The sequence below is a fragment of the Zingiber officinale genome, chromosome 5A (assembly GCF_018446385.1).
Source record: "Zingiber officinale cultivar Zhangliang chromosome 5A, Zo_v1.1, whole genome shotgun sequence".
In the NCBI taxonomy this organism is placed as follows: domain Eukaryota; kingdom Viridiplantae; phylum Streptophyta; class Magnoliopsida; order Zingiberales; family Zingiberaceae; genus Zingiber; species Zingiber officinale.
In genome coordinates, this window is record NC_055994.1 from 82009427 (window position 1) to 82032937 (window position 23511).

The 23511-nt window shown below is 36.5% G+C and overlaps 2 protein-coding genes and 1 non-coding gene across 4 annotated transcripts; all 3 read left to right on the forward strand.

The window, feature by feature from the left end:
- The first annotated feature begins 14857 nt into the window (after positions 1–14857).
- LOC121982951 (glutathione S-transferase U9-like) lies at positions 14858–15793 on the forward strand. Its single transcript, XM_042535949.1, has 2 exons — positions 14858–15240; positions 15330–15793. The coding sequence occupies exons 1-2, from the start codon at positions 14917–14919 to the stop codon at positions 15672–15674; spliced, it is 669 nt and encodes a 222-aa protein (XP_042391883.1). The 5' UTR covers positions 14858–14916; the 3' UTR covers positions 15675–15793.
- Positions 15794–17313: 1520 nt separating this feature from the next.
- Positions 17314–17387, forward strand: TRNAI-UAU. The gene has a single exon. It is a non-coding gene; the product is annotated as a tRNA-Ile (tRNA).
- Positions 17388–17536: 149 nt separating this feature from the next.
- Positions 17537–21806, forward strand: LOC121980745 (DUF724 domain-containing protein 3-like). 2 transcript variants are annotated; one of them, XM_042532933.1, is made up of 7 exons: positions 17537–18169; positions 18268–18687; positions 19094–19396; positions 19501–20124; positions 20224–20317; positions 20385–20558; positions 20637–21806. In XM_042532933.1, the coding sequence occupies exons 1-7, from the start codon at positions 17699–17701 to the stop codon at positions 21518–21520; spliced, it is 2970 nt and encodes a 989-aa protein (XP_042388867.1). In that variant the 5' UTR covers positions 17537–17698; the 3' UTR covers positions 21521–21806. The 2 variants fall into 2 exon arrangements, with proteins under 2 accessions (XP_042388867.1, XP_042388868.1); XM_042532934.1 differs by having other exon boundaries at positions 17539–18169; positions 20784–21806.
- The last annotated feature ends 1705 nt before the right edge of the window (positions 21807–23511 follow it).

A 23511-nucleotide genomic window follows, 5' to 3' on the forward strand; every position in this document is an offset into this window, starting at 1 on the left:
AGTTATTGGAAGTAGTGTGTTTTTTTTTTGTCTGATCTGTGGTTTACACTTACTGATGCTGAGGCTCAAAGTCCGGTCTCACTTTCTGCTCACCTAATACATTCAAGAAGCGCAAGCATTCACAATCCAATAGTCGAGAATTAATAATAGTTTGAGCATCGTAGACGTTCAAAAATATACTGTGTGAAAATCAAACCCTTAGCGCCACTAAATTTGTCCTACCTTACTGCTAATCATCTCGTCGTGAAATGGGACATATTGGATGTATGTTAATATATACTAATATATACTAATGTGATCGTACACACGCGTTGCATGTGTAATATAATAATATATAAATTATTTAGATATTTAAAAATCTAAATTGTTTGGATTTTCTAATGTCACCCTTACGAACTAAAAGAATTAATTATTTGGATAAGATTCGTACTCATGCAATAGTGACGTTAGAAAATCCCAGCAACAAACTACTATAACGAGTTTCCTTATGAAAAAAATTATTTTAATTTAATATTATACTTGTCTTAGTAAAAAAATTAAAAAAGTATATTTTTTAACATCGTGGGCCTAAAATATTTATAGAAACTTTTTTGATACTATCAATTCTAAGATATGGGACTAAAGAAAACTATATATTTTTTATATAAAACAACCAGAGAAAATTAATGATGAAAAAATTCATAATAATACGTTATAACTGAGTCTCGAACTTTAAATCACTGATTGTTTCACTTGTGGAATTACTAATAAACCTTGGAATTATTTTTAGTATGAATAGAAAAAATGACATTAACGTAAATATATTTTAGGCTTCACTAAAGTTAGTTAGTAAAGGAGGAAGATTTTTAATAAAATAATAATAAGATTAAAGGCTATTTTGGTCATACTAAATAAAGGAATTTAATATGGAATTCTCCCACATTTAGGGTCCTTTTGAAAATATTTGATGCTTATCATATAGCTAAATTTTATGAGCCAGAATTTTCTGGATCATTTTTTGTGGTCTAGAGGATGGACCACTCATATTTATAATCGGATCGTGGTCGTAATTCGGGCGTAATTTATTACGATCCTTTTTTAGATTCATTGTCGCCACTAGGTTATAGTTTTGGTTCGGAGCGGACGGCCGGAGGTCGCCCGGAGGAGACTCTCGCTCGGCGCCCAGCAACTTGGTCACTTATCCACCACCGGTATCCTCCGGACGGCCTCCGGCCGCCCGCTCCGAATTAAACTATAACCTGGTGGGGATGATGAACTCAAGAAAAGATCGCAATTAATTATAACCGGATCACGATGACGATCCGACCGTAAATATGAATGGTCCATTTCTGGATCATATAAAAATGGTCCAAGAGATCTGTTTAAATTGTTTAAATTATAATTAAGTCGAACAAGTTGAAATTAAAACAAATCAAATAATTGAAATGCTTTTTCAAATTTAGAGTTTTCTTTTAAGAATTTAATTTGATTTGTTTATGTATTATTGAATTCTCCAATTCATTCCTTTGATTTCTTAAATTTTTTATATTTTTAAACGGTTGATAAATATAATTTATAAGTTTTGTTTTTGAATATTATTTATGAATATTTCACAAGCTCTTTTTATAAAACATTAACTAATTGAATATATATTAGAATTATTTAATTTAATAAATTTATTTATTTAATCTTGTATATATTAAAAATATTTAAATAAATTTATACCGAATTAACCATCTCACATATATTCAGAACTCTACGTATCTAATTAGGTGAAGAACCAAACCGTAAAAAACCGGTTCAATGCTTACTCTCAAGACTTAATAAAAATTTATGTATGTTCATTCAGTAAGTTAAATAACTCGTTAAATTTAATATTCATAAATAGATATTATGAACCTTCATGAATAATATCATGAAATCATGAACAATATTATTCATGAACAAACTTCGTGAATTATGTTCAATAAATAAAAAAATACAAAAAAAAAAACAAATAAGTTTTATCATAAAGTGTCATAACAAACCAAACCAGTTTTAAAATATTCAAATAATCAAATAGCTTAAATTGAAAACTTATTAAGATATTACTACTTAATCAAGAATATGAACCTTTAATAATCAACTTTCAATTAATTTGATTAAGCTCAAAATTAAATTATATTAATATCTTTTTTTTCTCATCAAAAATAATTTAAAGACTTATTAATAATTTTAACTTCTTATCTTTTTTAAATCACAAACACATAACCTAATTTCTACTATCTACCTTATTTCTTCTTGCCACCTCAATTTTCATTGATTTTTCATCATTCTCTTCTCCACTCTCTAATGTTTACTATAACTTTCTCTTTCTTATCTTTTTTATATCACAATGCATCAATCCATACTCTTTTGCATATTAATACAGTCGTATCCATCTATATTTCATTGATTTTTTAAGAAAACACTATAAGAAAATTTATTTTTAATGACGAAAACTTAACGAGGGTATGAAAAAATAATCATTAAAACCATAATTGTTGAAGTTTTTATGAGGTAAAAATAAGCATGGTTAAAAAGTTAAATTATTAGTGACGAATTTTTAATTTCGTAACTATAGATAACAAATCCCGTCATTATGTGAATACAAAATAAATCCTCTCATAATTGAGTATTATTTTTAGGCGTCAAATTTTTCACCAAATTTTTCAGCAAATAAATTTTTTGTTAATATTATATTATATTATATTAAAAACATATATAACACAATATGCTTGTGTTATCTATTGTTACGATTATATATAACACAAACATATATATGTTTTGTAACCAAACATATATATTTGTAAAACAAATTAACTATGCTTGGGTTAATTTGTAACACATTATATATTTGTAACACAAACATATATAACACATTATATTATATATTCGTAACTATGCTTGTGTTAATTTGTTTTCCACTGAATTTTAAAAAACTATTAAAAAAATATTATTTTTCCAAGTTCGTGTTTTAATTGTTACGTTTTTTTTTTGCCCTAGGTGGGTTCATGCATCTCTTCTCCTCTGTACAGCGGGCGAGCAACACACAACGATGCACCTCTCCGCAAGTCAAAACTACGCCTTCCTTCCTTCTCTCAACAACGCGCTTCCTTCTCCTCTCAGTAACGACGCAACCCTTACTCATCTCCTTCCCTTTCCATAAGCCAAAGTTAAGCCCTCATCTCCTTCCATCTTAGCAACAACCAAGGAAGCTCAATCAAAGGTAAGCCTAAGCCTATTTTTTCCCCGTTCCACAAAAAAAACACTTTCGTCTGGAAGCATTGGCAATGCGAACACTTTCTAACTCTATATGTGGTACAACTCTGCATCTGAGTTAGTAGTGTGTGTAAAGGGCATCCATATATACAATAGGATACATATCTCTGACTATTCGTTCCTCAGGGAAAATTATGATTGGATTAAATATTTCTATCAATAGTACCTCTAGAAGGCATTCCTTAAGAACATGTAACGCTTTAAAATTTCTCATCTGTGCCAAAAACACTTTCATCTTACCGAATCATACTAGTTTAATTGTTTCATTTGTATCACCTTTGAACTTCGAATGGTATCTTCAATTTCCGATGCTACACACTTTGTTACGGATATGTTACAGAACATGTTGGAAGCATTAGCAATGTAAACACTTTCTTGTTTAATTGCTTCATTTGTATCACCTACTGTTCCTACTATTAGTTTGTTTAACATGCATATTTGTTAACTATTAGTAATTATTTTGTTATTCATAATTTCCTTTCCAACTTCTTGGAACTTCTAATATTCGCTCAAGAATTATCATTTTTTAGCATTACAAAGCATACCTTTATGTTGTGTTGTCTATCAATCTGTCGCAATTTTTTTTTTAGCAAGAATTCATATTTGTAAAAGGAAAATGACACCTAGTAAGGAATGGATGAGTTTTTTCAATGATCGGTTCAATGAAAAATACAAGGTTGGAGTTGAACAATTTTTTAATTATGCTTTTAAGAAGACAAGTGAAGAGAATAGTATTCGGTGTTCATGTGTAAGTGTAATAACACTGATTATGGATCTCGTGGTAAACGTGCATTCCTTTTTTTTATTTCCTTTAATTCCTTTTTTTATTTATTGATTGGTAATCGTACATTACTACATTACTGCATGGCCATAGATTAGTAAATGTTGTAGTAATGAAGTTTGAGGTTTTTCTCTTAAATGAAGCTAAGTATGGTGTATTATGAATGTGTTGCAGGAATGCTTTTTCAATAGTAGCATAGAATTATATATATCGTGAGCATACTTTGGAGCATATCAGTGCTTTGTGGACAGCATGGAGGTCATCCTTGAATGTAAATTATGTGAGACATTGAAAAACTAAAGCTGAAGTTTTAAAAAATGTGCCACAAGGGTTTAATGCTAAAGAATGGGAATGACTTGTCATTAATAAGTTCTTAACTGATGAGTTTCAGGTATAATAATGTTGATTCAAAGTGTTATAAGAAATATCTTTATTTTGCAATTAAATTGTACTAATGGAAGTGTTGATTGCAATATTAGTTTGTGATTTATGTAGAAAACCAGTAATCAGAATTCAAAGAATCGGGTAAACAGAGTAATGCCTCATCGAACTGGAAGTAAGCCACACAGACAACTGATATATGACATAGTCATAAATATTTATATTAATTTTTATGTTTATTATTTATGATGTTTTATTTAATTAACATATATAATTTACTTTCCTTTTATATATCTTTCAGGGAGGTAAGGATAATAATCCACCTGACATTGCAAAAATTTTCTATGAGACTTGACATAAAAATGGAAAGTTTGTTGAGCCAAAATCGCAAGAAAAATATGTAACTATCACTATTTAACCTTTTAACCTAAATTTTTTATTTATCATTTATTTAAATAATGTTTGAGTGATGAACCTTTGTAGGATGAGATTGTGAAGACTATTCAATCTATACTGCATCACTCTCACATATTGAGGTTGTTGAAAAGTGTTTTGGACCACAAGGCATAGCCATGTCTTTGGTTTCGGAGGTGGAATGAAAAGAAAACATTTTAATTGTTCACAAGCTGCTTATATAAAAGATCTTGAGGCTAAGCTCCATAAGAAGGGAGAAGAAAATAATAACCTTAAGAGACACATGGATAGAATTGAAAGTAGATTAGCCAAAATTGAGAATGAAAACCAACCAACTTCAGATGAACCTGTAATGTATGGTGAAGGTGAGTTTAATACTTGTGATGTATTTTTGGATGACTAGTGTTGATTAATAGATGACATCATTTTTAGATGATTAGTGTTGTAATTGTTATCTAATACTTATATTTTTGGACTTGGACATTTAATTGTTTGACTATATCTTTATTTTAATTAATTTTTTCTATTTATATTTTACAGACGATGCCCTGATGGAAGTTAATAGGCTGCCTTAATCGGATGATGTGCTCTAAAGAAGAATTCAAGCAAGATCAATTAAGAAATTATATAGTACATGATAATTTGAAGCAACTATCAAGTCATCACCATTTATCGTTCTCAAATATTTTTGTATTAAGGAACTCATATTTTGGAACAAATTGTAATTTTGTATATTTGGAACTTATGCTTATATAAAATATTTTGTTAACAACAATTCTATTTATTAGTAATGTCATCTATGACAAATTAATATAAAAATTATTTTAAATTTGATCACGATTAAAAATATTTTTTAATGAGGGTAATTAATGATTTAATGAGGAGTAATTTTATTATTAGATCGATTTTTAGTGAGGAGTAAATGATGATATAATGAGAAGATATAATGTCATTAAAATATTATTTAATGAGAAGTAAATGGTAGTATAATGACGTCTTTTTTTGTCATTAAAATTAATTTTAATGACGGTATAATCAATGGTGGAGCCAGCCCGGGTGATCTACCTCGGCTATGGGTCACGCTGACGTCGACGCCCAGGCTAGCCTCCACTTTCTCTTCCGTTTTTTCCCTTTGTTCCACAATAAAATCTGTTGGTGCAATATTCCCTAGGTCAAGGTTGACTGAGTTTGAATTGGGTCAAGCTCGAGTCTTGTTGTTTGGGTTTCGATGTTTGACAATACATGGAGATTGCAAGTGCAATTGTTCATGTGGGGAGATTGTTTGGTACAATTCCCTTTTTTGTCAAGGTTGACCAGTTCAGATGTGAAGGAGAGTCAAGTAGGTCAAGATTGACTAGATACCTGACTAGAAAATCCTGGTGAGTGAAGCCAGGTGAAAGACCTAGTGAGTGAAGCTAGGCAGAAGGAAAGTCCTGGTGAGTGAAACCAGGTGAAAGACCTAGTGAGTGAAGCTAAGCAAAAGGAAAGTCCTAGTGAGTAAAGCTAGGCAGAAGGAAAGTCCTGGTGAGTGAAGTTAGGTGAAAGACTTAGTGAGTGAAGCTAGGCAGAAGGAAAGTCCTAGTGAGTGAAGGTAGGCAGAAGGAAAGTCCTAATGAGTGAAGCTAGGCAGAAGGAAAGTCCTGGTGAGTGAAACCAGACACGAGAAATCCAGGTGGATCAAGGTTGATTGGACACCTGGTGGAGATAAGTCAAAGTGGGTCAAGAATGACCGAACACTTGGCACGAGGAGAAAAGTCCGAGTGGGTCATGGAGGACCGGACACTTGGCACGATAAGAAAAAATCTAAGTGGGTCAAAGGGATTGACCGGACACTTGGTGAGAGAGTCCTAGCAGGTCAAGGGTGGCCGAATGCCAGACATGATGTACCAACAGGTCATGGTTGACCGGATGTTGGTTTAAGGGACTTTGGACTTGGTTTTGGGCAAAAACCATGAGCTGGATCGATCAGCCGATCGATTGGCTCATGCCCAATCGATCGGCTGATCGATTGGGTGAGTCTCCGCGACAAGCCTCCTCCCAATCGATTAGGTGATCGATTGGGAGAAGCTCGCGATCGCACAGAACAGTTCTGGATCGATCGGTCGATCGATTCAGAGCCTCCAATCGATTGGGTGATCGATTGGGAGCTGCGATTTTACGCGATAAGCCCTGGATCGATCGACCGATCGATCCAGGCGATTTCCAAGAGCACAGAGGCGCTCTAGATCGATCGATCGATCGATCCAAATCCTTCCCAATCGATTGGGAGCAATCCAATCAATTGAGATTCGACCGTTGGCGCAGATAAATCCGTTGGCGAGCATTTTTCTGCGCACTTCTTCTATTTCTTTTCTACAGCGATTCCACAGCTTCTCCACAGAGCTCTCACCACCAGATCTTGAAGGTTCTTGGAGGCATTTCCAAGTCAAGAGGTGGATCTACAGTAAGAAGAAGAAGCTAGGGTTAGGGTTTTTATTGCATATCTTGTAAGATATTTCTTGTATTTGTCTTCCCTTACTTTCTTCTTGCATTGAGAGTGTTGTAAGGCTTCTCCGCCTTTGGTAGTTACCATAAAGGAGTGATTTCATAGTGGAGGGTGTGTGAGTGTGTGGATCCTTGGATTAGTCACCTCTTCTTGAGGTGGATACTAAGTAAATCCCTTGTGTTAGCATTGTAGTTGTTGTTTCTTGTATTTTCTGCTGCACATCATCGAAGAAACAAAACAACGAAGAGCACAAGATCGCGAAGAGCTATTCACCCCCTCCCTCTAGCTATATTTCGGTCCTAACAAGTGGTATCAGAGCAAGACCGCTTTTCACCGGAATTATCGCCGGAAGGGGCAACAAAGCTAGAGGGTGAAGAAGTTGAAGCAAATTCATCAAAGTCAAAGAATTTAAGAAGCTCAACTTCAAGATGGAATTCCGAGATGGACTCGGATTCGACACGAGGGTGCCTCCACCATTCACAATAATGAGCTCCGATCTTTGGAGATCAAGGATCGAAAATTTCTTGATGGTGGAGATAGAGCAATGGTTTGCCCTCATGGAAGGCTTCGAAGCTCCAACAACTTCAAAGGGCAAAATTCTCAGGAGGAACAAGTAGAGCCAAGAAGAAATTCAAAGGAGCGAGGCCAATGATAAAGTGACCAAGCTTTTGGTCAATCTATTGCCTAACCACATTTTGGATCAAGTTGGAGAATTCAAGGATGCCAAGGAGCTTTGGAGCAAATTGGCAACGATTTATGAGATCCCCTCCACTGTACCAGATCAAGAAGAATCCAAAGAGGGTGACTTATTGGATCAAAATCAAGAGGACTCCGAAGTTGAGAGATGCTCAATTTCCGAAGAAGAAGTCCAAGAAGCTTCATCTTCAAAGGAATGCAACGAAAAGGACAAAGAGAGATCATACTCCTTGTTCTGTGTACAAGATGAAGATGAAGAAGTCTTCACCTCTAGGATTGAGGGGGAGCGACCCTTATTGACATCGGATCAAGAAGAAGGAGAAGTTTCTACATCCGGGTCAAATGGAGAAGAAGACAATGCATCCTCCAAAAATCAAGAAACATCAAAAGGAGGAGCAAGTGTCATCCCTACATGTGAAGGTATAAGTATTTCAATTTAAAATAAAAATCATATCATATGTTTTAAGTGTAGGGAACACAGATACTACAAAAGCAAGTGCTCTAACTTGGTAAAGAAGAAGGGCCAAGTGACACTAAAGGGTAAGGAGAAGCCTAAGGAGATCGCCGCCGCTACAAAGAAGAGCAAGGAGCACATTGTGTGCTTCTCCTGCCATCAAAAAGGACATTACTGGAGTCAATGTCCTAATGGAAAGAAAGCGGTCAAAGCTAAAGGAGGAAGCATGGATCAAGGGGGAGCTTCAAAGGTAAAACGCAAGGTATCATTTATTGAGCCTACCTCTTTAAATTATGGTAAAAAGTATGCTAGTTCTAATTTATATCATTTTAATGCTATTTACCATAAAAATAGGAAGCATGATAGAATAAACGAAAATCATGTGGCTCTTCATGCTAAAACTACCAAACCTAAGGTTAGAAAGATAGAAAATAATTTAGGCAATAACTTTAAGGATTCTAGGTATTTGCCTAAGAAAAAGAAAAATCAAAGTGTAAATGAAAAATCTAAGGTTGAGGAGTTATGGAGAGAAAATCAAGTCTTAAGGTCAAGACTTGATAAATTGGAGAGGACTCTTAGAAAAATCACAAATGATACACAAGGGTTCAAGAGTCAAAACCTAGGTTTAGAGAAACAAGGGTCATCCTATGGTCGTAAAGGTTTGGGATACAAACTTAAGGCTAAGAAGGATGCAATTTCTTACCATAGGGTTCCATATAGCTATGGAACTAACCCTAGGCCTAGTGGTTAAGTCAAAAATACAAGGAAAGTTATCCCTAGAAGTATTTTTATAACAACAAACGTGACTAAGACTTCTAAGAAGTCTAAGAAAGTCACTAGGAAGGTCACAAGGGAAGAAATCCCTAGAGTTGATCTAGAAAAAGTGACCAAGGCTTCTAAGAAGCCTAACAAGGTCACTAAGAAGGTATCTAGGGAAATTATCCCTAGTGAGTACCTAGAGCATCCAAGGAGCTCCAATAGGTTTTGGGTTCCTAGGAGCATTTTCTCTACCCCTTAGATGAGATAGAGTGTGTCAACTCCGATTAGAAGGGTAGTTAACCCAACTTTGATGAAATTGACACTCGGAGAGCATTTTCAAGGTTATTGTTAACCTTTAAAAATGAAAAGGATTATGATTTACTCTTGAAATGAGTAAAATGTGCCATAATTTGAGAAAATTGATTTTAATTAAATTTGCATAAGTAGGAGAATCGTAAAGAAATGTCAAGTTGGGATTTTGGTATTTTTTTGGAAGTTAAAGGCAAATCTAAGCCTTATTTTAATTTGTTACTCTTTAAAAGAGTAATTTGTGCCAAAATTTGAGGAATATGCTTAATTTAAATTGACACAATGTAAGAAAAGCAAAGGAAATGCTTAATTTTACTTCTTAAATGGAGTAAAATGTGTCATAGTTTGAGTATTTGGATATAATTTTAATTGGCACAAGAGATCAAAAGTAAAAGAAATGTCAAGTTGGGGTTTTGACATTTTCTTGGGAAATCTTGGGCAATCTAGGTTTAAAATTTTAAGATTAGCTAAAGTTTAAGGATACTTAGATAGTTATTCTAGATATTTTATTTATGCTAATTTGTCATGCTCTATTTTGCTCATAATATGCCATGACATCTTGTTTCTGCATTCATGTTTTATTATAAAAAATACAAAAATACCATGTCATGTCATGCATACATCATGTAATTATAAGAAATTTTCTTTTGAAAATTATTTATCTTTGATGTATGTCATAACACATCATGCATTATTTTAATTCCTTGCAAACTAAGGACAAATGACATTCATTATCAAGTAACATCATTGGTGGATGTTCCTAACCTCAAAATGCCTAGATAGATATACATGATCCCTAGATTAGGGCAAAACCAAAAATTACATCTCACTAAAGAACTATAAGGCGACTTGTATGTGGTTTCGTACACATTAGATACAAGTAAGATGTTAGGGTGATAAACAAAACTCAAGGTGTTGATTAAGTGCATTCTTTTGAGTTTTGAGTTCATCAAAACAACACTAGTTATGTGTTTTCCAATCATTGGGAAAGCTAATGTACAAGTCATGTGCATTGAGCCCAAAGAACATGGTTGGATATTAGTTTTGAAAAAGGTTTTAAAATACTTTTAGAAAATCTTGGTGAGCACTATTTTTTGATAGTAATCATCATTGAAAAATTAGACACAAACTAGAAGAAAATACTAAATTTTTTACAAGTTTGTGTCAATCTTGGAAAATAGAAATTATTTTCATAGAAAACTATTTTTCCTTGATAGTATATGCCCTAAGGAATGTCTACATGATTTTTAATATTTTTTCGAATTTTGTAGAATTTTTGGGGAGTTTCTGAAATTGACTGAAAGTGAATTTCAACATTTTCAGAGCTTCAATCGATCACCCGATTGATTGGAGTGCCTCAATCGATCGGGCGGTCGATTGAGAAGGTATTTCTCGTGAGCAAAAGCTTGTTGGATCGATCCACCGATCGATCCACGCAGTCTGAATCGATCAGTGGATCGATTCAGTTGGGTTCAATCGATTGGGACCCAACTCCAATCATTTGAAATGCTGATTTTGGTAGGGTAAGCTAAAGTTCAGCATTTTTTAGTCTATATAACCACTCCTTACCTCTCAAAACACATTTGTATATATTTAGGGGGAGTTTTCATGATGAAAACAAGGATGGATTGGTTAAGGAAGACTAAGTAGAGGTTTAGGTTGAGGTTTGGTTTCAATATTGAATTTTTGAACCTTAGAACTTCTAAATTTCGGTTTTCTATATGTTTAGGGATTCCAAGTCATTATTGGTGCAATGACATAAGTTACGTGCATGTCTTTAGGGGGAGTTATTCTTTAAGGACATGAAAATCTATTTTTCATACACCTTAGAAGGTGGTTAACCTTCCTTAGCGTAAATGCTCAAGGTTGAGCATTTTGAATACAATGAGGAGTGGATATCTTCATTGTTTGGGTGTTCATACTCAAGGATGAGCATTAAAAGATAATGAAGGGTATGAGACTTTCATTATCGTGTTGAACACAACGAGTGAAGTTGTGAACAACGGTGAGTGACTCTTCAGGGAGAGAGTTTTTGATGTGTGCCAATAGGGGGAGAATGTGTGGTTAAGTTAGGCCTTCATTACCTAAAGAGGGAGTTTGTCCTCTAGGAAAGGGGGATAATGAAGGAAACCCTCATTTATACATTGACATGAAGGAAGTTGAGACTATGAGATTAGCCTAATTTAAAGGTATTGTCAAACATCAAAAATGAGGAGATTGTTGGTGCAATATTCCCTAGGTCAAGGTTTACTGCGCTTGAATTGGGTTAAGCTCGAGTCTTGTTGTTTGGGTTTCGATGTTTGACAATACATGGAGATTGCTGGTGCAATTATTTATGTGGGGAGATTGTTTGGTACAATTCCCTTTTTGGTCAAGGTTGACCAGTTCAGATGTGAAGGAGAGTCAAGTAGGTCAACGTTGACTGGATACTTGACTAGAAAATTCTGGTGAGTGAAGCCAGGTGAAAGACCTAGTGAATGAAGCTAGGCAGAAGGAAAGTCCTAGTGAGTGAAGCTAGGCAGAAGGAAAGTCTTGGTGAGTGAAGCCAGGTGAAAGACCTAGTGAGTGAAACTAGGCAGAAGGAAAGTCCTAGTGAGTGAAGCTAGGCAGAAAGAAAGTCCTAGTGAGTGAAGCCAGGTGAAAGACCTAGTGAGTGAAGCTAGACAGAAGGAAAGTCCTAGTGAGTGAAGCTAGGCAGAAAGAAAGTCCTGGTGAGTGAAGCCAGGTGAAAGACCTAGTGAGTGAAGCTAGATAGAAGGAAAGTCCTAGTGAGTGAAGCTAGGCAGAAGGAAAGTCCTAGTGAGTGAAGCTAGGCAGAAGGAAAGTCCTGGTGAGTGAAGCTAGGCAAAAGGGAAGTCCTGGTGAGTGAAGGTTGGCACGGGAAATCCAGGCGGATCAAGGTTGATCGGACATCTGGTGGAGATAAGTCCAAGTGGGTCAAGGATGACCGGACACTTGGCACGAGGAGAAAAGTCCGAGTGGGTCATGGAGGACCGGACACTTAGTGAGAGAGTCCTAGCAGGTCAAGGGTGGCCGGATGCTAGACATGATGTACAACAGGTCATGGTTGACCGGATGTTGGTTTAGGGGACTTTGGACTTGGTTTTGGGCAAAAACCATGAGCTGGATCGATCAGCCGATTGATTGGCTCATGCCCAATCGATCGGCTGATCGATTGGGTGAGTCTCCACGACAAGCCTCCTCCCAATCGATCAGGTGATTGATTGGGAGAAGCTCGCGATCGCACAGAACATCTTTGGATCGATCGACCGATCGATTCAGAGCCTCCAATCGATCGGGTGATCGATTGGGAGCTGCGATTTTACGCGATAAGCCCTGGATCGATCGGTCGATCGATCCAGGCGATTTCCAAGAGCATAGAGACGCTCTGGATCGATCGGTCGATCAATCCAAAGCCTCCCCAATCGATTGGGAGCAATCCAATCGATTGGGATTCGACCGTTGGCGTAGATAAAGCCATTGGCGAGCATTTTTCTGCGCACTTCTTCTATCTTTTCTCCACAGCGATTCCACAGCTTCTCCACAGAGCTCTCACCGCCAGATCTTGAAGGTTCTTGGAGTCATTTTCAAGTCAAGAGGCGGATCTACAGCAAGAAGAAGAAGCTAGGGTTAGGGTTTTTATTGCATATCTTGTAAGATATTTCTTGTATTTGTCTTCCCTTGTTTTCTTCTTGTATTGAGAGTGTTGTAAGGCTTCTCCGCCTTCGGTAGTTTCCGTAAAGGAGTGATTTCATACTGGAGGGTGCGTGAGTGTGTGGATCCTTGGATTAGTCACCTCTTCTTAAAGTGGATACCAAGTAAATCCCTTGTGTTAGCATTGCAGTTGTTGTTTCTTGTATTTTCCGTTGCACATCATCGAAGAAACAAAGCAACGAAGAGCACAAGATCGCGAAGAGCTATTCACCCCCCTCTAGCTACATTTCGGTCCTAACACAATCGACGTTTTTCTCTTTTCGTCGCTGTCGGGCATCCGGGCTACAACCTGGGTAGGGTTGTATACTTGTATCTGGCTTCGTCCTTAGGTCTAATCCCATCACTAAAAATATTACAACAATAATGACGGGACGACTTTACTGTCATTAATTACTTTTACCTAGGAGGGCAGTAATGAAGATTTGACGGATAAATTCCAGTCATTATAATTATTTGATGACGAGTTTTGAACATTTAATGACGACATTTTTCGTCACTATAGATCTATTTTCTTGTAGTAAAAATTATAAACCTATCTATCCATTTGTATATCTCATCGATTATCACATCGATTATATGAGTGATATAAGTTATTCACGCTACATAATTTGAGGTACGATTAATAACTTAATTTTTATTTTATTTTCAAATTAAAATTTTTATAAAATAAATCATATTAGCATTGAATAATATTATTTAATAATTTGATAGTAAATATTTATTTTATAAAATTTATATGGATTTATAATTTACATATATTTATGTATTATATTAAAGCATGTTAATAGTGCGAGCTCGACTAGAGCTCTTTTTTTACCACATCCTGCCACGTCACAAATAAAAAATTTCACACATTTTTTCACTCTAAAAAAAACTCTCTCAATAATCCACTTATAAGTTCAACATTTTTATACCCCACGCCATATATCTCTATCTTAATTAAAAAACATCTCCATTATCACATTTAAATTTAAAAAATATTAGAATTAAAAAATAAAAAAGGGAAGGTACGACTTCATTTATATGGAGCCACTCTTTACCACATAGGAAGGAGCTCCCTCGCATTTCAGAGCTCCCAATTTATATGGATCCACTCCTTACCACATAGGAAGGGTTAATTCGATCCTACCTGTACAGGCACTGTCCCAACCTCTCACAATGAGGTGGTGGGGCCCACACTTAAGTAGTGGGTCCCACCATCTCATTGTGAGAGGTTAGGGCAGTACCTGTACAGGTAGGGTGAAATTTACCCGATTGAGTTCCCTCGCATTTGAGAGCTCCCATTATGGATGCCCTTATCTGGGTAATGTGTCTGATGACTAGTATAAATAAACGAAGGAAGTTCAAGATCAAATTAAATTTGAATCACTATTTATGACTTAAATCATGATAAAATTAATTTAACTCTATTATTCTATCAAATAAATTTGAAGACTCATTCAGACCCTAATTAATTCTCAGTGTTCCAAGTCAATGCATGTGCTTGCAGATCAAGCAACTGATCCATCCAGATAAAATAATAATAATCGTTTGATTAAACTTCTCAAAACCATTAAAATCAAGGTAAAAGAAACTATAAATACTCCTTGTTTCCCTTCTCTTCACCACCACAAAACAAGTCTTCATTGCAGAGCAAATCCATCAATGGCGAACGCGAAGGAGGTGAGGCTCTACGGCATGACTCGCAGTGGCTACTGCCTGATGGTCCACCACGCCCTCCGCCTCAAGGGCGTCCCCTACGACTACGTGGAGGAGGACCTCAAGAACAAGAGCCAGGAGCTGCTGCGGTTGAACCCGGTCCACAAGAAGGTTCCGGTGCTGGTGGTCGACGGCCGCCCCGTCGCGGAGTCGCTCGTCATACTGCAGTACATCGACGAGCTGTGGGGGAGCTTGGCGCCTCGGCTCCTGCCTGAGGACCCTCACCGCCGAGCCAAGGTTCGATTTTGGGCGGATTTCGTCTACCAGAAGGTAAGAAATCGATGTGAATCTGTTGTACTAGAAATCGAGCTCTGGATGATTCGATCGACCCTCAATCTTTCTCGTCGATTCGAGCACAGGTTGTGCCGCTGACGTACGTCATCCCCAAGGCGGAGGGAGATTCGAAGGCGGCGGCGGTGGCCGAGTTCAGGGCTCAACTGGTCGCCATGGAGGCCGGCGTCGGAGAGGAGCTGTGGGTCGACGGAGCAGGGCCGTTCATCAACGGCGACGCGCCGGGGCTGCTCGACTTGCTGGTGGGCTCGTGCCACACCGGGATCAAGTTCCTGGAAGGCGTCGCCGACGTTCAGCTGCTGGATAAGGAGGAGACGCCGCTGCTGTGCTCCATCATGGAGGCCTTTTTGCAGCTGGACGTCGTGAAGGAGACGACGGACTTCCTCCAGCAACACGTCCATAACGATCGTTGAACAATTGTTCGGCTCAAGACCTTTCGTTGACTTTGTATGAATAATTGATGATTTGGATGCTGCGGCAGCCATGACTGTACTTGGCGAGAAGATAATAATAAAAAATAAAAACTTCTGAACAGAGACAAATGGAGCAGGCCATTTTGAAATTAGTGGAAAAATTAAAGGGAAAAAAAAATTGATGGAGAAAAGTTTTCAGACCTCATCGTCATGCTCTTCTTGCTGCAAAAAGCTCTGTTCAAACTCTTAAGAATTCCAAAAGGAAACTAAGCAGAGAATCCTTTGTCGAAGTTGAGGGAAGCACCTCTTGCTCTTCTTCTCCTTCCTTCCCTTGCCGAGCCGCCTCGCGATCGCGGCTTTCAGCCTCCTGAACCTCCTCCTCTTTCCTCCGCCGAGGGCTGCCGCATCGCCGACGCCGACCAGGAAGGTGTGTCCCTTGCAAATCAAGATCTCTTCTGTAACCATTTTTAGGAGGACAGACCTCTGGATCATTTTTACGATTCAAAGGATTCCTAAATATGTATTGATGGAATGTATGATCCTCATTTATAAAATAGATAGGGGTCATTTATCCCCATCAATGCATGTCTAGGAATCATCCTTTGAACCACAAAAAATTGTCCAAAGGATCCGAGCTCCATTTTCAGTCGGTAACATTCGATTTATCTCCAATCAATGCTTATCCCATGAGATTAGTCACTCTTAGTCAGTTATGATTTATCGCGTAACAATTGGAAATATTTTATTTATATATTTATTAAAGGTCCCTTAGACCATCTACAATTCATCATCAAAACATCAAATTTAATGTCAAATTAGCACCAAGATACTCCAATTCATACATCAAATTTCACACTAAATATGGTGTGGTGAATAGGCGCAACACTATTTTGGTGATGCACTATTCACATCACCATATTTGGTGTGAAAGAATTTTTATTTTTTTGTTAATTTTATTATATAATTAATAAAATCAAATATAATTAATTTATAATTATTTTTTTTGTCTTTACTTATAGGATATTTAAATATAATTATTATTTATTATAAATTTAAATTAAGGGTATATAATATCATATTTAAATTTTATTATGTATATTGTAAATATTTAACTTATTAAAATTATTATTTTAAATTTATTTAATATATTTTAATTACAATTACATTTATAAATTATATCACTAATTTCATAAAAATAATACAATTAAATATTAATATTTTTTATATGCATAACTGTAAAATACATTAACCATTACACTGACATACAAAATAAAAATTATATTTAAAGCGTTAATTGTGTGTGATTTTATAACATTTTAAAAATATATTTATTATTGAATAATTATATAATAAAATTTAAAAAAATATTATATTTATATACATATATTTGTTGGATATTAAATTTTAAAAAATTTAACATATAAAATATTAATGAAGTATTAATTTTAAATATAATATTTATCATATAAAAATATTACTAAGAAAAATAGAATATTCTAAAGAATATTTCTTTTTGGTGTTATATGGTGTGGATGGATTGGAGCTCAAATAGTGTTTGGTGTTAAAATTGTATCAATTTAGATGTCAAAACTACACCAAATATAGTGTTATGGATTGGAGATGATCTTAATTCAACAGAGGTCCCGTAGCTCAGTTGGTTAGAGCGTTGGTCTTATGAGCCGAAGGTCGCGGGTTCGAGCCCCGCCGGGACCATTTTTAATCATATCATCGAGTAAATAAGTTACTTCTTTTTTTAATTAATAAATAAGTTTTTTTAGAACGGACCAGCAAAAAAAAATCCTACGGTTTATCAGAGCGACGACAGAGGTTCGCTATCATCGATGAGATCGTACTGCCGTGCAGACCTAAGAACTCTGCCACCCCCACACCTTCCTTCCTTTCGCCTGTCACGTAACGCCGGGAAGGAGGAGGTAACCTTACCGCGTAGATACCAACTCATCAACGGGTCTCCTTTTCACTGCCCCTTTTCGGCATTCGGGCCCATCAGAATCCCCTCGACGGCGATGGCGCTGGACAGTGGCGGTGAGAAGAAGAGAGGCGACCGGCGACGATCCGTGTGGTTTCAGCCCGGGGACCCGGTGGAGGTCCGCAGCGACGACGACGGCTTCCTCGGCGCGTGGTATGAGGCCACTGCGGCCTCCAGCCTTCCCCAGCACCGCGTCGAGATCGTCTACTCCTCCCTCGTCGACGACGACGACCCCTCCCTTCCCCTCCGTGAGATCGTCCTCGTCTCCCAACTCCGTCCCCGACCACCGCCGACGAACCCTTCCCGCTGCCAGCACGGCCTCCACGATCTCGTCGAGGCCTTCCACCAAGACGGCTGGTGGGCCGGCGTCATCTCCGCCATACTCCATACCACCGGCCGCTACATCGTCGCCTTCCCTACGAGCCGGGAGGAGCTGGAGTTCGACGCGTCCGAGATTCGATCCCACTTGGAGTGGACCGATCGCCATTGGGTCCCCTTCGGCGATGTGGTAATGGTCGCGATACCTACTCCGTCAGTTGCACTATTGTTAGGGTTGACGATGTGTTCGATTTAATGTCTCAACTTTCTTCCCTGGCTTGATTTCAGAGAGTTGAAGAGGCAGAGTTCGCTGCCGGAGCTCGGATTGAAGTCAGCCGTAACCTAGAAATCGGTGTCTCGGCATGGTTTTCCGCTAGTGTCACGCAAGTGCTCAGCATCAGTACCTATTTGATAGAGTACGAGAGTCTGACCTCAGTGACAACCGGCGAGCTTCTGGCTGAGTTTGTCGACGTTCAGTACATCAGGCCGTGCCAGCTAAATGCAATGTCGGTGAAGGATTTTGCCCCTCGTGATGAGGTAGAAGTGCCTCTCCATGGTGGGTGGGTGCCGGGAGAGATTTCAAAGATTCTCAAGGAATCTCGCTGCATTGTCAAAGTCAGGGACACTAGGTCGGTGACGGTGTTTAATCTTGATCAGCTTAGGCATTCTCAATGTTGGGATGGTCACCGGTGGGTTTTCACGTTTCAGGTAACAGTTGTACCTTTAAACTTGCCATAGATATAGGATTTGGGATAATGTTGTGACTAGGTTACTACATGCATCACGACAAATATTTTGTTTCATTCAGTTCTTGTTCAGTCCTTGCATAAAGTGCCATATAAATATGTCATCGTGCCATTTTCTTGTGGAAATGTTGGCTCGGTGCTATATAGTTCATCAGTTTCTAGTTGTTAATCCTTGTGCTTGTATTGAATGACAAAGTCATGGCTATTAGTCTTAGGAGAGTGATTAGTTAGCAGTTTTGAAATGTGAAATACCATTTGATTATTGGTAAATTTTATTGGCTCTCAATGGATTTTCTTTAACTTTCGCCGTTTGGAGTTCAACAAATTTCAACCCCATAGAAAAAACGTTGCCTTGTTACATGTTTCAGCAAAAGACTAGAAAATCACAAGGCAGTTCTGTTTCTGGTAACCGAAATCCACAAAATCAAAAAAGATGCAGTCTTCTTAGTTCATCAGCCCCTTATAAAGGTGAAGGTGAGGCCTCTTCTGAATCTGGGGGGTTTAAGTTGAATCAGAAGCATAAGAAAGCAAATTTATGTTCTGGACCTTCACAAAATTCCAAAAAGTTAAAGAAAGACAAGTCACGGTGCGATCATGTGAGGCCACAATGCGACTTAATGCCTGAAGGCCCTTCAACTCCACTGTCTGACATCGGCATTTGTTCTTTAGTGGTAATTTTATCAGCCCTCTATAGGATTTTCCTTTAACTTTTTGCTGATTGTTTTGAACCAATTTCAGTCCCATATAAAATTTGTTTGTTTGCTACATATTTCAGCAAGAGACTAGAAGATCACAAGGCAGTTCTGTCTCTGTTAAACGAAGTCCACGAGGTCAGAAAAGATGCAGTCTTCTTAGTTCACTGCCTCCTTCTAAATGTGAAGGTGAAGTTACATCTGAACTCGGGGGACTCAAGTTGAATCTGAAGCACAAGAAAGCAAATTTACAGTCTGGGCCTTCACAAGGTTCCAAAATGTTCAAGAAAGCCAAGTCACAATACAATCATGTGATGCCACAACATCAGTTAATATCTCAAGGCCCTTCAACTCCAATGTTTGTGATAGATATTTGTTCTTCAATGCCACCGGTGGATCCTAGCTCCTCTACTATAAGCCCGTCTTCTAGGGGAACTATTGCTGAACTTGATGCATCTATAAGGGATGTACCTGGATTATCTATTGAGGAGGAAGGTCTTGCAAATGCCAGCCATCAGCTATCAAAGCATCAGCCAGATGTAACTGAAGTTGATGGCACACCTATGGGTTATAAAGCTAATGATCATCTCCATCTTCTAGAATGGATGAACTACAATTTGGATTATGCTTTGAATACAAAAGTTAAGAAGAAAAGAACTAAGCTTGTCGCTAAATCTCGAAAACTGCAAAAGAATTTCAGTAATGATGTAAGGAACTTTTTTCTTATAGAACTAATCAAGTATATGCATAAATCAGTATACAGGAATATGTTTGTTTTGTTTTGTTTTCCTTGTCCTTGTTACTAGGGTGTGCTAAAGCAATTACAAGACGGGGACAGCAAAATGTTAAGAGAAGAACAGATGAGTATATCATTCAGCCACTTGCATGCGCCTGTGAGAAGTAAGTCAAGCATTTTTAATACAAACTTCATGGTAGAAGCTTATTAAAATTTTCATCCAATTTTCAGTGAACATTAACAATATCGAGAAATCGGATACTAATCAAGTCGTATTGAGCAATTATAGTAGAGCTAATGATGACTTATCGGATCAAGATTTATACAGTGCTGCATCTCAACCTATTACCCAGCAGAATAAACTTATAATGTATCAAGGGTCCCCATCAAGTGCTGATATAGAAGGTGAGCGAAGTATCTGTTGTTTTACATAGAGGCCTAAATAAAATTTAGGTGACATTGCATTTACCTTTACCTTTGTAGATATAGAAGCTAGATGTGTCATTTGCATGGAAGGATTGAGTGAAAACAATCTAACTGGCAGCTTCTTCATTCCTAAATTTTTAGCAGATGTCACATTGAATTCAGTTAATGATGCTGCTTCTAATGAGATCTATAACAATGTAACAGTTCACATTCAAAGTCAGATTGCCCCATCAGTTCTTGCAGAAACTTGCACTGAAATTGCTCATAATCAAACTCAGTCAAAGGTAGTTGCTCTCGAGGGTGCTGCTGCTCTCATTGTTCACTCCAGTGGGTCACTATTGAAAGACATAGCATTGCCGTTCTCAAAGACTTCCTGCCTGTGGAAACAAATAGAATCAATGGAAATATTCCAGGTTATGCCACAACAGCCACATTTTTGCATTCTGGAGCAGTACACTATGGAGCTTCGAGAAGGGATGGCCATAGGGCTTATGGTATCTTTTGCAAACTTGGCCACTGATATACAGAAGTTGCATATTGATAGAGATGAAGCATCTCTGGACGCAAAGATGAAGGCTCTTTATCATTTTGAAAGTAATGGATTCAGTGTTGATTTTCTACGGGCTCGCCTAGAGAAATTGCGAGAGCTTCAAATATATCACAAGGGGTGTTTGACTAGAAAAGCAGAAGTGGAGGGAAAAATTATTGCCAAAATGGACGATAAGAGTATGATAGACTCTCAATTTATGGACCTTGATAGATCTATCAAGAATCTGAGAGAATACCTTGCCTGCTTCCAAGAGAGAAAAGATTCAGCTATGAATCAGATAAACAGGTACGAGTTCGAAATTGCCAAATTGAAAATTGTACTGAATGAAGTTGAAGAAGCAAAAGTTGCTGGCGAGTTAAAATTCTCCAATATTTCATCTGCTCCATGGTGAATGGCAAGTGCTGAAGTTTAGTATGGTTCTGTTGCCTTATATGATCTTAGGATGTGTAGTTTATTAGAACTTTGTTCTGTCTTGTGAAATATATTATGTAGTTATGAACTACTTAGTTTTTAAGTATGTATGTGACTAAAAGCCGGTGTTGGTCATATCATATTTTGGCCATGTTATGGTGAAGGGGAGCTTTGGGTAACCTTAACGTTGCTGCTGCCTTGTCATCCGGAAGTCACTGGTTTCGAGTTGCATTATTATTAACAATAGATTCAATATGGTTCGATTATTTTTCGGGATTCCATAATAGCGGAAGCTTTGTCCATCTGCTGTTCCTTTTACGGCTATCTTTTTGTTCCTGATGGCCACAACTCAATCTCTTAACAGGCTCAGTAGGCTATTTCAAATTTATGAAAAATCTTCAAAACACCCTCTAAAGTTCATTAATGCCGAAATCTTTGCCTACGATTTTTATATTTGACGACTAACATCCCTCCTCTAAATCACACTTTCATGAATAGAAACTCATTTTGCTAGTAAAAAAAAAGTGAATATTTCAATATTACAAAATATTAAGATGGATTTAAAAAGAATATTCTTTGAGAGGTATTTTTATAATTATCCTAAATTTATTGGTCCAATTCAAAAGACTGAATTTATAGGAGTCATATTACACATTTATAAATCAGTAGGCGCCTAAAGTAGATCCGACTCTGGTTTAGCATCGTTCCAAACTATAGGTTCGATGATTCTTTGGGATTGATTCTAATTTTAATTGTCTAAAATGATTATAATTCATATTTTGAAATCGTCAGTTTATGGTTCATTATCTTTTTATTTTCTGGGTTATTTTTCAAGTGTACAAATTAATTCTTCGATGGTAAGGAATCAAATGCTAGAGAATTCATTTCTAATGGATACTCTTATTAAGAAATTTGATACTATAATCCCGATTATTCCTCTTATTCGATCATTGTTTAAAGCTCAATTTTGTACCGTATCTGGGTATCCTATTAGTAAACCAATTTGGACCGATTTAACGGATTGTGATATTATTAATAGATTTGGTCGGATATGTAGAAAGCTTTCTCTATTGTACAAGATTATTATATTATTTTTTTAAAAATATAAATTTATAAAATTATTTGTTGAACTAGAATACTATTGGACTATTAAAAATAATTATATAGTTAACAAATATTAATTAGTTATGAATTAATTTATTAATATATAAAATATAAACAATTACAAATTAATAAATAAATAAGCATATATCTTTCCAATTATTAAAATAAAAAAACTTATTAATTAGTTATTAAATAATCAACTTCCATATAAACGATTCGGATACTTCTACTATGAAAGACTTACCAAATTTTAGTATGAAAATTGATATGATGTCCATCGTCTGTTATGGACTCGTGCCCTGAGGGCGCAGGCACCTCCAATTTATTGGAAGCCCGTTCCTCAAATTTATTTTTCTTTTACATAGTTGAGGCGCCCTCAATTTATTTTTTTTAATTAATATTTCTTAAACGTTAAACTCTAAATATATATTATATTATATTATATTATATTATGATATGAGTATCTATTTTTTTTAATTTTAATTGTTTTAGTTTGAATATTATAATTCAATTTCTAAACCTTACGAATAAAATCTAATTTGTTTAATCTAGAATGAAAAAATATAAAAAATAAAAAATAAGAAATATTATTAGATGCCCTAAATATATACTTGTAAACATCTATTTTTTTTTAAAGTTGAATACTATAAATCAATATTTAAACCCTAAAAATAAAATCTATTTAGGTTAACCCTAGAGCTAAAAAAATAAATAAAAAAAGTTGTATCTAACAAAAGTACGCATTGAATCGAGGCAACACTGTAAAACCAAAATGATGAACACGCCTTCAATGAATTGAAAAAGCCTCGAGTAAGAGCGCCATTAGTATATTGATGATCTCTTGAGTCAGGACGTACATAAATTTAT

Bases quoted from the DNA above. Each gene is read 5' to 3' on its own strand.
- LOC121980745 (XM_042532933.1), top strand. From the start codon at position 17,699: ATGGCGCTGGACAGTGGCGGTGAGAAGAAGAGAGGCGACCGGCGACGA. The intron at 18,170-18,267 runs GTAATGGTCGCG...GCTTGATTTCAG, and splicing joins GGGTCCCCTTCGGCGATGTG to AGAGTTGAAGAGGCAGAGTT. The intron at 20,125-20,223 runs GTAAGGAACTTT...CCTTGTTACTAG, and splicing joins AAAAGAATTTCAGTAATGAT to GGTGTGCTAAAGCAATTACA.
- LOC121982951 (XM_042535949.1), top strand. From the start codon at position 14,917: ATGGCGAACGCGAAGGAGGTGAGGCTCTACGGCATGACTCGCAGTGGC. The intron at 15,241-15,329 runs GTAAGAAATCGA...ATTCGAGCACAG, and splicing joins CGGATTTCGTCTACCAGAAG to GTTGTGCCGCTGACGTACGT.